Source organism: Magallana gigas, chromosome 9, assembly GCF_963853765.1.
Source record: "Magallana gigas chromosome 9, xbMagGiga1.1, whole genome shotgun sequence".
NCBI classification, from domain to species: domain Eukaryota; kingdom Metazoa; phylum Mollusca; class Bivalvia; order Ostreida; family Ostreidae; genus Magallana; species Magallana gigas.
The window spans coordinates 3277047-3290179 of NC_088861.1; the positions used below are offsets into that span (position 1 = coordinate 3277047).

At 35.1% G+C, this 13133-nt stretch overlaps 1 protein-coding gene across 1 annotated transcript; it reads left to right on the top strand.

Annotated features, from left to right (window-relative positions):
• Positions 1-50: 50 nt before the first annotated feature.
• Positions 51-13126, top strand: LOC105324157 (uncharacterized). The gene is made up of 6 exons (XM_034476898.2): positions 51-511; positions 5359-5397; positions 9091-9435; positions 9613-11748; positions 12103-12181; positions 12340-13126. Exons 1-6 carry the CDS (start codon positions 436-438, stop codon positions 12602-12604), a joined length of 2940 nt encoding a protein of 979 aa, XP_034332789.2. The 5' UTR covers positions 51-435; the 3' UTR covers positions 12605-13126.
• The last annotated feature ends 7 nt before the right edge of the window (positions 13127-13133 follow it).

Consider the following 13133-nt stretch of genomic DNA (forward strand, 5'->3'; position numbering starts at 1 on the left):
GAAACAGATTAACAGGGGGAGAAGTCATTAATCCGTGAGACATCCGATGACGAATCGACGATTAAGGCATTCGACAGGGAGCTGTCATCCCCTGCACAGGTAACGCGCGCCCAGGTGTAGTGGACAGCCATCAGTGCAGGTTTCCTCACCTGTAGATCCAGCGCAACGGACGTGCATATCAACAAGCGGACCGACCCCTCCCCGAGCTCTTGTCCATCATTTGAGAGCAGTCACTGTTGAATTAATGCCGTTTTAACCAGATCCAGAGACTGAACATGTGACAAGACGAAAAAGCGGAAATATTTGTTTCGGGGACTGATTATTTTTCCTCTCCGGTGATGGAACCTTAGATAGAGGGAGAAATCAGGAAATCTTAGGGGAAACTTAACTTCATTAGAGGACATTCATCCAAACAGAACTTTATTTCTTATCATCATGAGCGTTCCCAAGGAATATCGTGGTCTCCTGTATGTTTCATATGTTCTTCTTCATGTGTTGTGCTTGTTTAATGGTGAGTATTTTATTTACCTTCGCTTCTTTTAATTAATCACTGGCCTATTTACAAGTATCATTGATGACCATTTACAAATGTTTATAGTATTTCTTTTTACATGAATGATTACCCAAAACATATTTCACCTAACGTTTTGTGTATGAATGAAATAAGAATACATTTAGACCGCAGGCAAAATATAGAATACATAAAAAAGTAATGATTTGTTTCGCATTAACCTCGAAATGCGCGATATTTCAAAGAGAAACTCTGATTTGCATAACAATCTAATTAACATATTAAACATAGGTACAGTACACACAGTCTGTGCTGGTTAACATGTGTCGAAAGCTGTTCAAAGGAAGTGGTGTACATTTGTGAACTTTTCCCCCTATATTCTAGGAATGGAGACATTCACAATTTGACACAATTCCAAATCTTTTCTGAAACTGATGTGACTTTATTTCTTTTTTCAAAATTTGACATGATAACCAAGAAAATCGAACGAAAAAACAGTAATACTATTGTACTAAATACCAAAATTACTAATATACCAGGTATTTCAATCAAATATCGATTAAATCAATTATATTTTCAAAATTCCAAGAATAAAACAATTTGCTTCAAAGTTCCGGTTGTTCGCTGATTATTTCTTAAATGTATTTGTGTTTCTCCGAAAGAATTTCATTTTTTACGAGATTTCACTCGTATTCGGCAGTATTTACGTGAAGTTGGTACAGGGCCGAGAAATAATTAGGGTAATGCACTGGAATAGACGATGTTCTTTTCTTGTTCTGGCCAGATCTAATGGAATAAAAACCTCGGCTATTTTCCACTAAACCATTCATAACCCAGGTCGACTGGCGTATATCATAGTTAATAACAAAAGCATGTGTGTATTTACTATTTATCTCATGCATCAAACGTGCTTTGAATAATAGTTTGTTCCGCAATGTTATTTCACTACATGCAATGATATATGGTTCTGCGACTTTGTTCCGCTCTACTTTTGTATGTTCATTTGGTTTCTTCTGAATAATTTTCGCTTTGTTAAAACTTCAAGCAACAAAATTACATTTTGTCTTGGAGAGGGTTTACATAGGCATACTATAGTAGTCTGTTGCCCAATCCTTTTGAATTATCAATAAAATATGTTTAAATTAATTACTTCAAGCAATGAATAAAATCGTTCTGGAGTATGTGTTGGTAAAATCTGTTAAGTTTTAACAGTCTAAAATGATTCATTTATGTTATTGTATTTAAAAAGAAAGAAAAAAAATCCGTTCCATGTTCCGGCCCTCACGACAACCATTCTTTCACATTTTCAAAGTGTTTTCGGAGACATAAAAACGAAGTAAATTAACCCGTTAAAAATGTCACCGCTCATAAAGCAGCAAATAACATCTCGAGTCTTGCCCATGGTTTGGTGCAATCAAACTGTCATCCAGTGAATTAGGACATTAACTGCCAAAGGCTTGCATGGACTTTGTGCATTAGTGGAGGGACACCTCATCGACGATTTATATGGCGGATGAATAAATAGGTGTAAACATTACGCCCCAAGGACCCCCAAAAATTAGCAGACGAAGGCTCAACGGATGTTGTAATTATTAAATGACAAATATGAATTATGGCTTAATGAAGTTTTCGTACATATCTTTTTGAATACACTCACGCGTGAAGGATGCTTGATTAATTGGTCTTAAATTCCCATGTATGTTTCCATCCCTTGATGACTCTACATGTAAAGTTATTCAGACTCATTTTCATATTCGAAATTCCAATTTTCATTTAATCATTTTATCAGCTACGGAATAAAACCTATCAGGTATCCATATATGAACTCAAGATACATAAGAATAGCCATAAAATTTATTCAGGACCAGAATCCGTTTGTATTAATTTTCTCATACTACAGGCGGAAATAAAAAAGAAGATAAATTTAGCCTCCAATAATGAATGAGTCACACATTTGCAATGATTTTTTTAAGGGAAAACTAATACACATAAGTAACCGTTACTGCTGGCCCCTTTAGAAGAGACCAACGACCACAACAATTCTCCTTGTTTTGACCACACTAGCGCCAGTCAAGGCCCCAGTGTTTGGCTGAGTAATATGTTTTGGTCGAGAGTAGGGAGGTTTTTACCAGTGTGTACCAATGCCAGTAGGTGACACAGATCGAAGACTATGATTGGGAACACAAATCGCCGGCCATTAACGGTCTCTGTTTACGCGTAAATCCGTCAGGAAGGCCATTCTTTACATCGTTTCCCAAGTAATCACAACATTCTTGTCACCTTGTAAGGCGTCAACAACTTCTAGAATCTCTTCCTAACAATGCATGTCTTTTACTAGGTTTCCATTATAATAATGGAATCTTGTCTCCATTTTACCCCCTTATTTTTACAACTCCCAATTTCTTTTCGTAATTTAACAGAGTATGCATGTTTTATTACTATCATTATAATGGTTTTCATGACAATGGGATCTTCTATAACTCACAAAATTATTCTTAAATAGTATCTTCAATATATCTTCATAACAATACAAACGTTTACTAAGATGACTTCATAATAAAAGGGGAATCTTCTACAATACTATTTTTGAATAATATTTTCAATATACTTTCATAACTGTACATGTCAGTTACTTGGTTTTCATTAAAATAATGGAATCTTGTATCCATTACCTCTTTTTATCTAAATCTATAACAACTCCTAATGTCCCTTCGTAACAGTGCATATCTCTTTCTATGATGTCTTATGACAACGGGAAGAATCTATCATAATAATCACCAGTTTTCAAAACTATATATAACATCTTTTTTCTTGATAGGAAATGAACAAAAAATAGAAACTCTTTCAATCTTTCAATACTCCCATGTTGTTGTAAATTTATAAGCGGTTGACAATTAGTTGTTCTTTTGTAATTGATTTATTTATTGCTACCCGGTAAATTCAAAGTTGAAAACATGACAACATTCATTTGGTAAAGTCAACATTGTAGCGAAGTGGAAACATGACCATTAGACTTTATCAATGCATTTTGTGTTTTCTGTCATGTTGTAAATTTTGAATTTACTGGGTGGGTGTAAATACAAAATTTACAACATGAACATGATAACTAGTGTCATGTTGTAAATTTTGTATTTACACCCACCCAGTAAATTCAAAATTTACAACATGACAGTTTCTCCTGTGCAGTAAATAAGATTACAATTGCAGTAAAGGGGGCTGCATTTACATTACATAGAGTTTATATACGGTGAGTCCCTCATGGTGAAAAATGGCCGTTTGTTGTAGGTATACGCTAGAGGGGAGCGTTAGTTGCCAACGACGCTCTGCTTCTCTTTTTGAAGACGCATTGCAGCTGTTTGATATATCCTTGTTATATGAGTAAAGCAGAAGCAGAAACATATAAATATGCATTAGAGTTTTATTAATACCTCCTACTCATTGTAAGGAGGCAGTCGTAAAAGGTTGAAATATATATATGCCATTAATGGCATGTAAGTAATATTACCGAAGGGAGGGTCGCACACACAGGTATCGGCATATTGTACATGTATTATGCATGTATTATGCAAGTAAATTCAGGCGAGTTCATTTACATGTATATGTGAATGAAAACTTAAAGGGGCATGGTCACGATTTTGGTCAACTTTTATTTTTCTGTTTTTATTATTTGCAATGCTTTAGGAATACATCTCTAATGATCAAATGAAATTTGGGTGCCAGTCGTTGAGTTTTAAGCAAGATACAGGGCGTACAATTCTTCGTCATGTAAACAAGGCTCGTGTCCTGTTTTTGTTTACATAGGTTCAATATACCAGTAAAAAATCTTTTTAAAGCTGGTTTGTCTATCTTATTATTCATTTTAAGCATAAATAAACAGTTGAGTTTTAAGCAAGATACAGGGCGTACAATTCTTCGTCATGTAAACAAGGCTCGGGTCCTGTTTTTGTTTACATAGGTTCAATATACCAGTAAAAAATCTTTTTAAAGCTGGTTTGTCTATCTTATTATTCATTTTAAGCATAAATAAACAGTTGAGTTTTAAGCAAGATACAGGGCGTACAATTCTTCGTCATGTAAACAAGGCTCGGGTCCTGTTTTTGTTTACATAGGTTCAATATACCAGTAAAAAATCTTTTTAAAGCTGGTTTGTCTATCTTATTATTCATTTTAAGCATAAATAAACAGTTGAGTTTTAAGCAAGATACAGAGCGTACAATTCTTCGTCATGTAAACAAGGCTCGGGTCCTGTTTTTGTTTACATAGGTTCAATATACCAGTAAAAAATCTTTTTAAAGCTGGTTTGTCTATCTTATTATTCATTTTAAGCATAAATAAAGAGTTCCTAACGATTAACACATTCATTTTAGGTCTAAAACTGGAATTTTCACTTCAACATTCAAAATGTAAACAAACGCTTAATTTACATAGCGAAGAATAGTAAGCTCTGTAACTCGCTTATGACTCATCAAATGACACTCAAATTTTGGTTGCCTATAAAAAATGCCTTACTGAAGCATTGTAAAGATTAAAATCGAAAAAATAGTTTTTGACTAAAATCGTGACCATGCCCCTTTAAATCAGTTGTAGAGTATTTCTGTTGCACTTATGAAAAGTAATTTGTGGGAATTGTTTAATTATACAAATGCAATATCCTGTAGAAAAAGACAATTTTGGAAAATTTAAATGCATAAAATAATGTCATTATACAATGCACATGGTGTATATATAAAAGGTGTAGATATTAAGGTCAATACCATTAAACAATTCCGAGTTAAAGATTTGGATATTAAGGTTATTGTTAACAAATTGACGTTTTTTGTAACCATACCTTTTCTTTCTTATTTCAGTGTCGTTTGCAAAGAAGTGCCTACACCATGAAGGACCTGGTATGTGTACCCTTCTCTTTCATTTAAACCATTTCAATATTAAAGAAATATACCCAAAATCCTCACATTAAAGCAATTTCAGAAATTTTGCTACCGGATATCTTACCATACCACAGATAGTTTAACTTACATGTAAAACTATGCTGCTTGGAATTCAAATTCTGCAATTTTAAAACACGTGAATTTCTCTTAAAGTACAAACCAGAAAATAATCCAGGAAAGTCATGCTAGTATATATATATATACAGCGGGTACCCCTCTTGTAACATGTACATGTACAGTTCAACATACATGGGTCATGTATTTAGGATGAGACACATTTTGCATGTCGCCCTGTAAACGCTAATATTAATTCCAAGGTTGAAGATCAAAAACATTCTACTGTGCAGGAAAGTAAGAAAAATGGACAAGAGAAAGGGGCGTAAAGATTTTATAAAAAACAAAAACAAATGGCATACACGGTCCTCAATCCCCAAGCCGTGTGGTCATAAATTCCTAGAGAATAAAAGAGCACTTTTCTCGTCGGGGGAGGAATTTGGCTAGACAAGGCTTTATTACCCGTTACAGAGTCCTTTGATTCAATATGGAGGTCAACCACATCTTGTCAACTGGTCCCTAATTTAGATTTCTTTCTACATTTTTATTAGGCCAAACCTTTTTGTTAATCTATGCATGTGAATAAAAGCTTATTATTATTTTTTTATATGTATAAATGTGTTTTATTACATGTACACATTTGAGGAATTTTTGTACGTAAAATCTACATAGCGTTCACTCTAAGGATACAGTATATTTCAGGGTACAAGAGTCATTGATTATTTGAAATGATTCTTGGGAATTTAGATTGCGAAAAATTTGACGCAAACCAACATTATAATTGTGTGGACTTTTTTATATTAAAAATTCTGCACGACATAAGCAATTAATAGAAGTAAAATAATATTTACATAAGTATTCACTTACGACAAAATTTATGTATGCGGTTACGTGATATATATACTAGTTAATTAAGCTGCATTCTTCAAACGCTTGCCAACATCCCTTAGGGCAATGACCTAAAGCATTTTTGAATGACACAATTCAGTGAAAATTTGTAGGAGTTCATTATTCTTAATGCACAGTGCATTAACACAACAGCTCTTTGCCAAAGTAGTATACATGTATGTACAGATATAATTCATTAATCAGGCTCAACACTACTTTCACTAACGATAATGTCCATATCGTATTTCAACAATGCGCATCCCGATCCCGATGTGGCTAACAGAGAACAAAGTAGCTTTCATATTGCTGATGGGATTGGGGAACATAAAAAGGCCTCCCGTCAAAGGGCTTGCGTGGTGGAGGTGACAGTGTTACACCAGTTAATGTCCACATATGACAGCTTTGTCTCTGTTCAGCGCTTAAGCTGTTGCTTTGAACCTAAATCATTTTTTGGTCATTATGTGCCTAAGGGGGACAGACGGACAGTATCGGTCATTGAGTTAACATTTATTTGTCTCTCATCAATATACATCAATTCGGGAATTTCAATTTAGCGGGTCTAAACTTGGAAGTGCTTAATTAGTTCGTACCTGTTTTTACTCTTAGACGTTAGCTCTCCGTTTTCTTGATTGATGCATGTTTCTTTGCATCGATCAACTCGTTTAGTTTAGAACAAAAATAAAGATGTATCATGTCCAGTGGCGTAGCTAGCGCTAGAATGAAGTATAGGCACCAAATACGGCGAGGGGTCTGGGGAACGGAAAACGGATTTCATGTTTTATAGAACACACAGGAACAAATTTTAGGCACTTTTCGTACATAAAATTTTGAGTTTTTTTTTAAAGATTTTTTTTTCGTAGTAAAAAGGCAAAAAAACATTTTTTAATACAATCCAACATTGTTTTCACCAGCAGTCTTGTTATCAAAGTGAATTGCGGGAAGAAGATGGGGAAATAAGATAGGGCAAATGCCCATTCGGTTTCATCGTAAAATACAATTTTGAATTTATTTTATCAATTAAATTAATTCAAACTTATTATAATACAAGTTTGCAAAAGCACAATTTCTAAATAAATTCAGTTTTTATAATGTTTAACAAACGATAGAGAAAATATATTACCTTAAATTCTGGTAGAATCGAACCCACAACATAAAAACCCTACTTATAGAAGGTTAGCTAATGTCTGGTGCTCTAACTTCTGAGCCATTTCATACACAACAAAGTAAATTGTTTAAATATTACGCGTGCCTTGAACTTTGGCTACGAATTTACGGACTTGAATTATTTTTTTCAAAACGTTAAATTGTTGAGATACAAAATGGTATTTTTATTGTATAGTGGGTCATCTCTCCACGTTTTTGTTGATTGAAATCGGTTTGTTTTCCATAAAACCTTATTTAGTCTATGAGAAAAATATGGAGCAGAGACTCACTATATAATAGAAAAGACCTTGAAGTTGTAAAAAAAATGACACTATTGGAAGTTTTGATATGCATGTACGTATACGCCTGTTTGAGTCAACATATTCCAAGTATTGAACATATTTAAAGGTTAAAAACCGATGATATGTTAAATATTTCTTGTTTTAAATATATTTTTTTTAAATATCAGATTTATTCATATTTAAATTTTTCGGTATCTTTTCCGTCCATGCATAAATATTTTACACGCCTTATCCACCCATCTTCTTACACTAAAGCTATTATCTGTCTCTATAGTTTAGTTTACTATTAAAGGGAAAACATTAAACTTTGTAATTGAATGTCATGATTAAAAAACAGTTGTAATGGTTATTTTAAATTTTGATAATAATAAGAAAACAGATATATTGCTTTGTTTTTTTTAAGTCGTACATTATGTTACACGAAGTCAATTAAAGGCGTCTATATTTATAAGCCGCAAATTTGTCAATGATAGTTGAGATCGCAATATGCCTCGATCTATGAATATGATTTTAAACATTTCATCCAGTGGTCTTACTTTTGGTTTATTGCCCGACATGTTTTTCACTGATTGACTGCGCCATAATTAGCATCATCGACGTCACATATTTGTGACCTCAAACAATCAGAGTTTTGAAATAGGGAAAAGAAAGATATTTGCTGTGTGCTTTTTTTTTAATTTTTTTTTTTTTAATTAAATGTGACATTTTAACATTTTTAATTTTTGGTCTTAAAATCATGTGTAGGCACGTGCCTTAAGTGCCTAACGGCAGCTACGCCACTGAATTGTCATCCTTTTTGTTGTTCATGCAAACTTGCCAAATTTCATTAGATCTCATTTGTAACGCTATAATTGAAAATATACATTTGTAAATACAGGGTTTGCAAAATCATATAATAATGAAAGTATATGTTTTCATCTTAGGAATAGATTTCTTTTTAAGGGAACTTGTTTCTCACAATTTAATTTGTATGCCCTTTCACGTGTTTCTTTTAAACGATTCCTCTACCGTATACATCAATCTGATATTAGTATACACTTGTACTAAGAATATTCCACTGTATTACTTTATTTAAAACAAGCATGACTTCTTTAACATTCCCTTTTGCATTCATTAACTTACATTATGAAAACAATATCAGGATCACCTTGAATGTGCGTTTGTGTTGAAACCCATTATACAGCTACTGTATTAGTTTCTTAATTTAGCACTTGTAATGTAAAGAAATAACGGGCTTTAATTTTGTTTCCTTTGTATTTTCTAGTCGTGGAGATGTGTACTGACAGTGTAATCCAGGCTCAACATGCAGTCATATTAGAAACTTCTTTATTTTCCGGAAAAGGGAACTGTGTATGTACATTCAATGTAACTGGTGATTACCTGGAAATAGGCCATCTTGACTTTCCCGAGCAATGCGGCAATAAGTTAGACTTCCATCTAGGAGCGGAAGGAAGTCCTCATAGTGACGTTCAGTCTATTGAATGTACCAAAGTCACAGCAGAGTTCAATACAACGGAAGTGAAGGAAGGAAATGTTCTGTTATCACAAACGGAATTTGGTGCCGCGGAAGCAGGATCATCTTGCGTTTCTATGGAAACGGATCCAAATGGTAAATGAAAATGAAATGATCAAAAAGTTAAATTGTGATCGGATTTGTGCTTGGCCATTTCGTAATATTGCTAAAAACTGCAACATTTTCCGAAAATGACTATATTTTAAATTTCCACAAAATCCCTCTTTTTCTGTTATTCTTTTATTAATCAAAAATGCTTTTTAATTTTGACAGAGTTTGTTTATGTGCACTGCGAGGCTGTTGTAGAAGAGAGCACAAGAACCCTGACTTCAGACACCACTGCAGACAACAAGCTGACTCCTATTTCCATTAAAGATATGTTTCAAGATCAGTCAACTGGGGCGTCAAATGCAATTCAGGAACTTCTAAGTAAATCCGGATTAAGTCAGGATAGTATTTTTATGGAACCCAATCTCATACAGACTCAGTCAATCAACTCTCTCAATCTGATGGACAAAATGGTCACTCCGGAAATGATAGGTGAAGATATGACTGCTTCAACACCAAGGAGTGTTTCATCAGACTCCACTCCCATGTCAACAAAACAGACCACAGCTGAAACAACTGTATCTTCTGCAACAGTCCCACAAGAAACATCATTACTCGAAACTACTGAACCAACAACAGTGTCTTCTTCAGTTTCTTCATCTACTACTCAAGAAACAACTGCTCAGACTACCAAGGGTTCTGCCATTTCTTCAACTGTTTCACAGAAAACATCTTCAACCTCATCACAAAGGTCTTCTACCACCACAACCACTAGTAATCTGACAACACCCGTCGTTGATTCTTCATCTCTCACTTCTACTGTCGCGAGCACCTTGTATTCTTCAACACCAAAACCTGAATCTCATACGGATGAACACAGTCTCTCATCATCTACATCATCACCATCAACAACAAGGAGTAGTTCTACTTCAAACCCATCATCAACCCCACAAGCAGTAACACAGGCAACCAGCTTGAAAGTGGAAAAAACAACAGTTGAAGAGAATGTCACACCAAGTGTACCTCCATCTTCTACAACAGTTTCAAATGAGGTGAAAACAACAATTTCAACACAAGAGACATCATCTACAACTGCAGCAATAGATGTTACCTCGAGAGACAAAGGTTCAGACACCACAACACAAGAACCTACAACAAAGTCGGTAACACTAGATGTGTCACCGACTGTGAAAAGTTCAGACATAACTACAACCATTTTGTCAACAACTGTTCTAGGACTGTCCTCAAAACAGGAAAAATCTACATCTTCCGCACCAAGCTCAGACCTGACGACATCTGTTTTGTCTTCCACGCCAAAAAGTTTACCCGTCACAGCGTCCCCAGTGGATAATATTCCATTGAAAATGCCCGAAGAATCAAAGACAACACCATCAGAACCAGCTGAGACGACGACGAAAATATTTCCGACCAAATCTGTAAAAGATACAATTTCAACACCAAGTATGCTTGAACCATCAACTCCTGAAATTTTATCCACCTCTCAGTACACGTTTTATACCGCACTCCCTGACTTAAACGAGCTCTATTCAGAAGAACTTCAACGCATAGGGTCTTCTACAGTATTCCCTGTTCACATAGCAGAAATCAAAACGACAACGAAATCAGATATGGCCAAAACAACAAGCTCTCCTGATGTTCTGAACGAAAAAGCAACAACAGAGGCGAAAACAACAATTGATACAGCAACGACAGAGAGAACGACAACAGACTCGCCAAGCACAACATCTGAAACGTCAAAAACAGCAGCGTTTGTAAAACCAACAGCAATGTCCGTCACAGAAGCGCAATCAGAAACAACAAGCAATGCTGTTACAAAGCAATCCAATACTGCAGATAATGAACCATCAGAAGCTCCTATCACTTCAACAATAAGAACAACTAAAGAAGAAGCAACAACGCAGGTAGTTTCCAGCACAACAACTGCCAAACCCACAACCTCAACGGCAAAGACAACAACATTGAAACAAACGACATTTAAACCAACAACAGAAAAGGTTGTCCCAACAATAGCTATAAAGACAACAAAAGCTCCAGTTGATCATGGCCATCATCATGATCATGCGACTCCAGAACCAGCCTTTGTACCTAGCATCAAACCAAGAGGAGACGTGGAGCCGAAAACTGCTCAACCCATGATCGTCGACAAGCCAGTCATGACGAGACTACCTCCAATCGTCATCCCTGTTGACGGGACGAAGCAGATCACGTTCAAGCCGTCGTTCACCCCGGAACATAAGGACTCGGATCACTCACACGGTAAATCACACGAGGAAAGCAAGCCGCCGGCGGATCTCTCCACTGTGGACGATTCCGAACAACTTGATGACGATACTATTACAGGTAAAAATAAATGCTCTTACAGGTAAAAATAAACACTATTTCAGGTAAAAAAAAAAACCAACCACCACACTAATACAGGTAAAAATAAACACTATTACAGGTAAAAATAAACACTATTACAGGAAAAAAAACACCCAGAACTGCTTGGTGTATTAGTATAGCCTTTGATACCGCAAAAATAGCATATTCCTTATTTTCGCGGATTGTCTACAACGTAAACTATTTTTATATATACCAAAAAATATCTAGAGACGTAAAGTTTTCGCGAAACTATCGAATGCTTGTCTTTCACGAAATATTACAATTTAGGGGCGTTTCCATATCCTTTCTTCATTTGATGTTTCTTTATTTCAGTTATCGTGGTCGGGTCTGTGATTGGTATCCTAGTCTTCATCGCCATCATCGTCATTTTGACGACATTTTTGAAATCAAGGTAACAAATTGCAGAGCTTATCGAATCTATCGAAATACTTTTTCTATTCGCAATTTCCTACATTGAATACGTAATCAAAAGTTTCACTAACTAATCCATAAGAAATACATGTAATACAAACTTGAGGTTCACCAACTTTTTATTTTTCATTTCTTCAGGAGAAATGCTAGCAAACAGACGGAAGAAAAGGACGACATAGAAATGAACGGAGGGACCAAAGGAATAGATAATCCGCTGCTCCAGTTAGAGGAAGAGGAATCAATGGCGGCTAATGGAACAGCGGGTCATGCCAACGGAAAGGCGAACGGGGTGGTAGAAGGAAAAGCGGAAGAGTCTCCAAAGGAAATTGCAAAAGACAGCGGTGCGGAAAATATCTCAGCGGAAGAGAAGACGACGACAGAAAATAAATCTGAAGATATCTAGTGAAATCTGAACCGACATTGATTTTTTCAGCAGTTATTGTTAAATTGTGTGTCTGTTTCTCATGCGGCGCAATGAAAAATGCAGTGAGCCTTATACCAAAGTGACTCTTTACTTTTTATACTTGAAAATTTAAAACATATCATGTTTACAGGGTACACGTTTTAAATGAACTTTTTTTCATATTATATCAGACTTTCAGTTTTAGAAAGTAATACATCGATTGCTTTATCGGCTATCCATGACTCGTTTAACTTTTAGAAACAATGCAAAAATATTTTAATTGAATCAATTTTTGCATTCTTATATAGGGTAGATTTGATTTTAGATTGTTGATGAAACATTTTTTAAATCTGAGTGTTTCTAGTCAAATGTGAATAATGCACTTGACATGCTCACTGGGGATGAACTACTGTATTTTACTGTATTCATGTTGATGCACTGTGTTAAAACATAGGAAATTCACCCAACATCGAGTGTTGATAAACGTAGATTAGTTTCTCTTTTTATCATTTTAAGTTAATGCTATAAT

What these genes read in the sequence shown, in the direction of transcription:
- LOC105324157 (XM_034476898.2), top strand. Translation starts at nt 436, where the DNA reads ATGAGCGTTCCCAAGGAATATCGTGGTCTCCTGTATGTTTCATATGTT. An exon ending in CCTACACCATGAAGGACCTG is followed by an intron (nt 5,398 to 9,090) that starts GTATGTGTACCC and finishes TGTATTTTCTAG; the next exon opens with TCGTGGAGATGTGTACTGAC. An exon ending in TATGGAAACGGATCCAAATG is followed by an intron (nt 9,436 to 9,612) that starts GTAAATGAAAAT and finishes TAATTTTGACAG; the next exon opens with AGTTTGTTTATGTGCACTGC.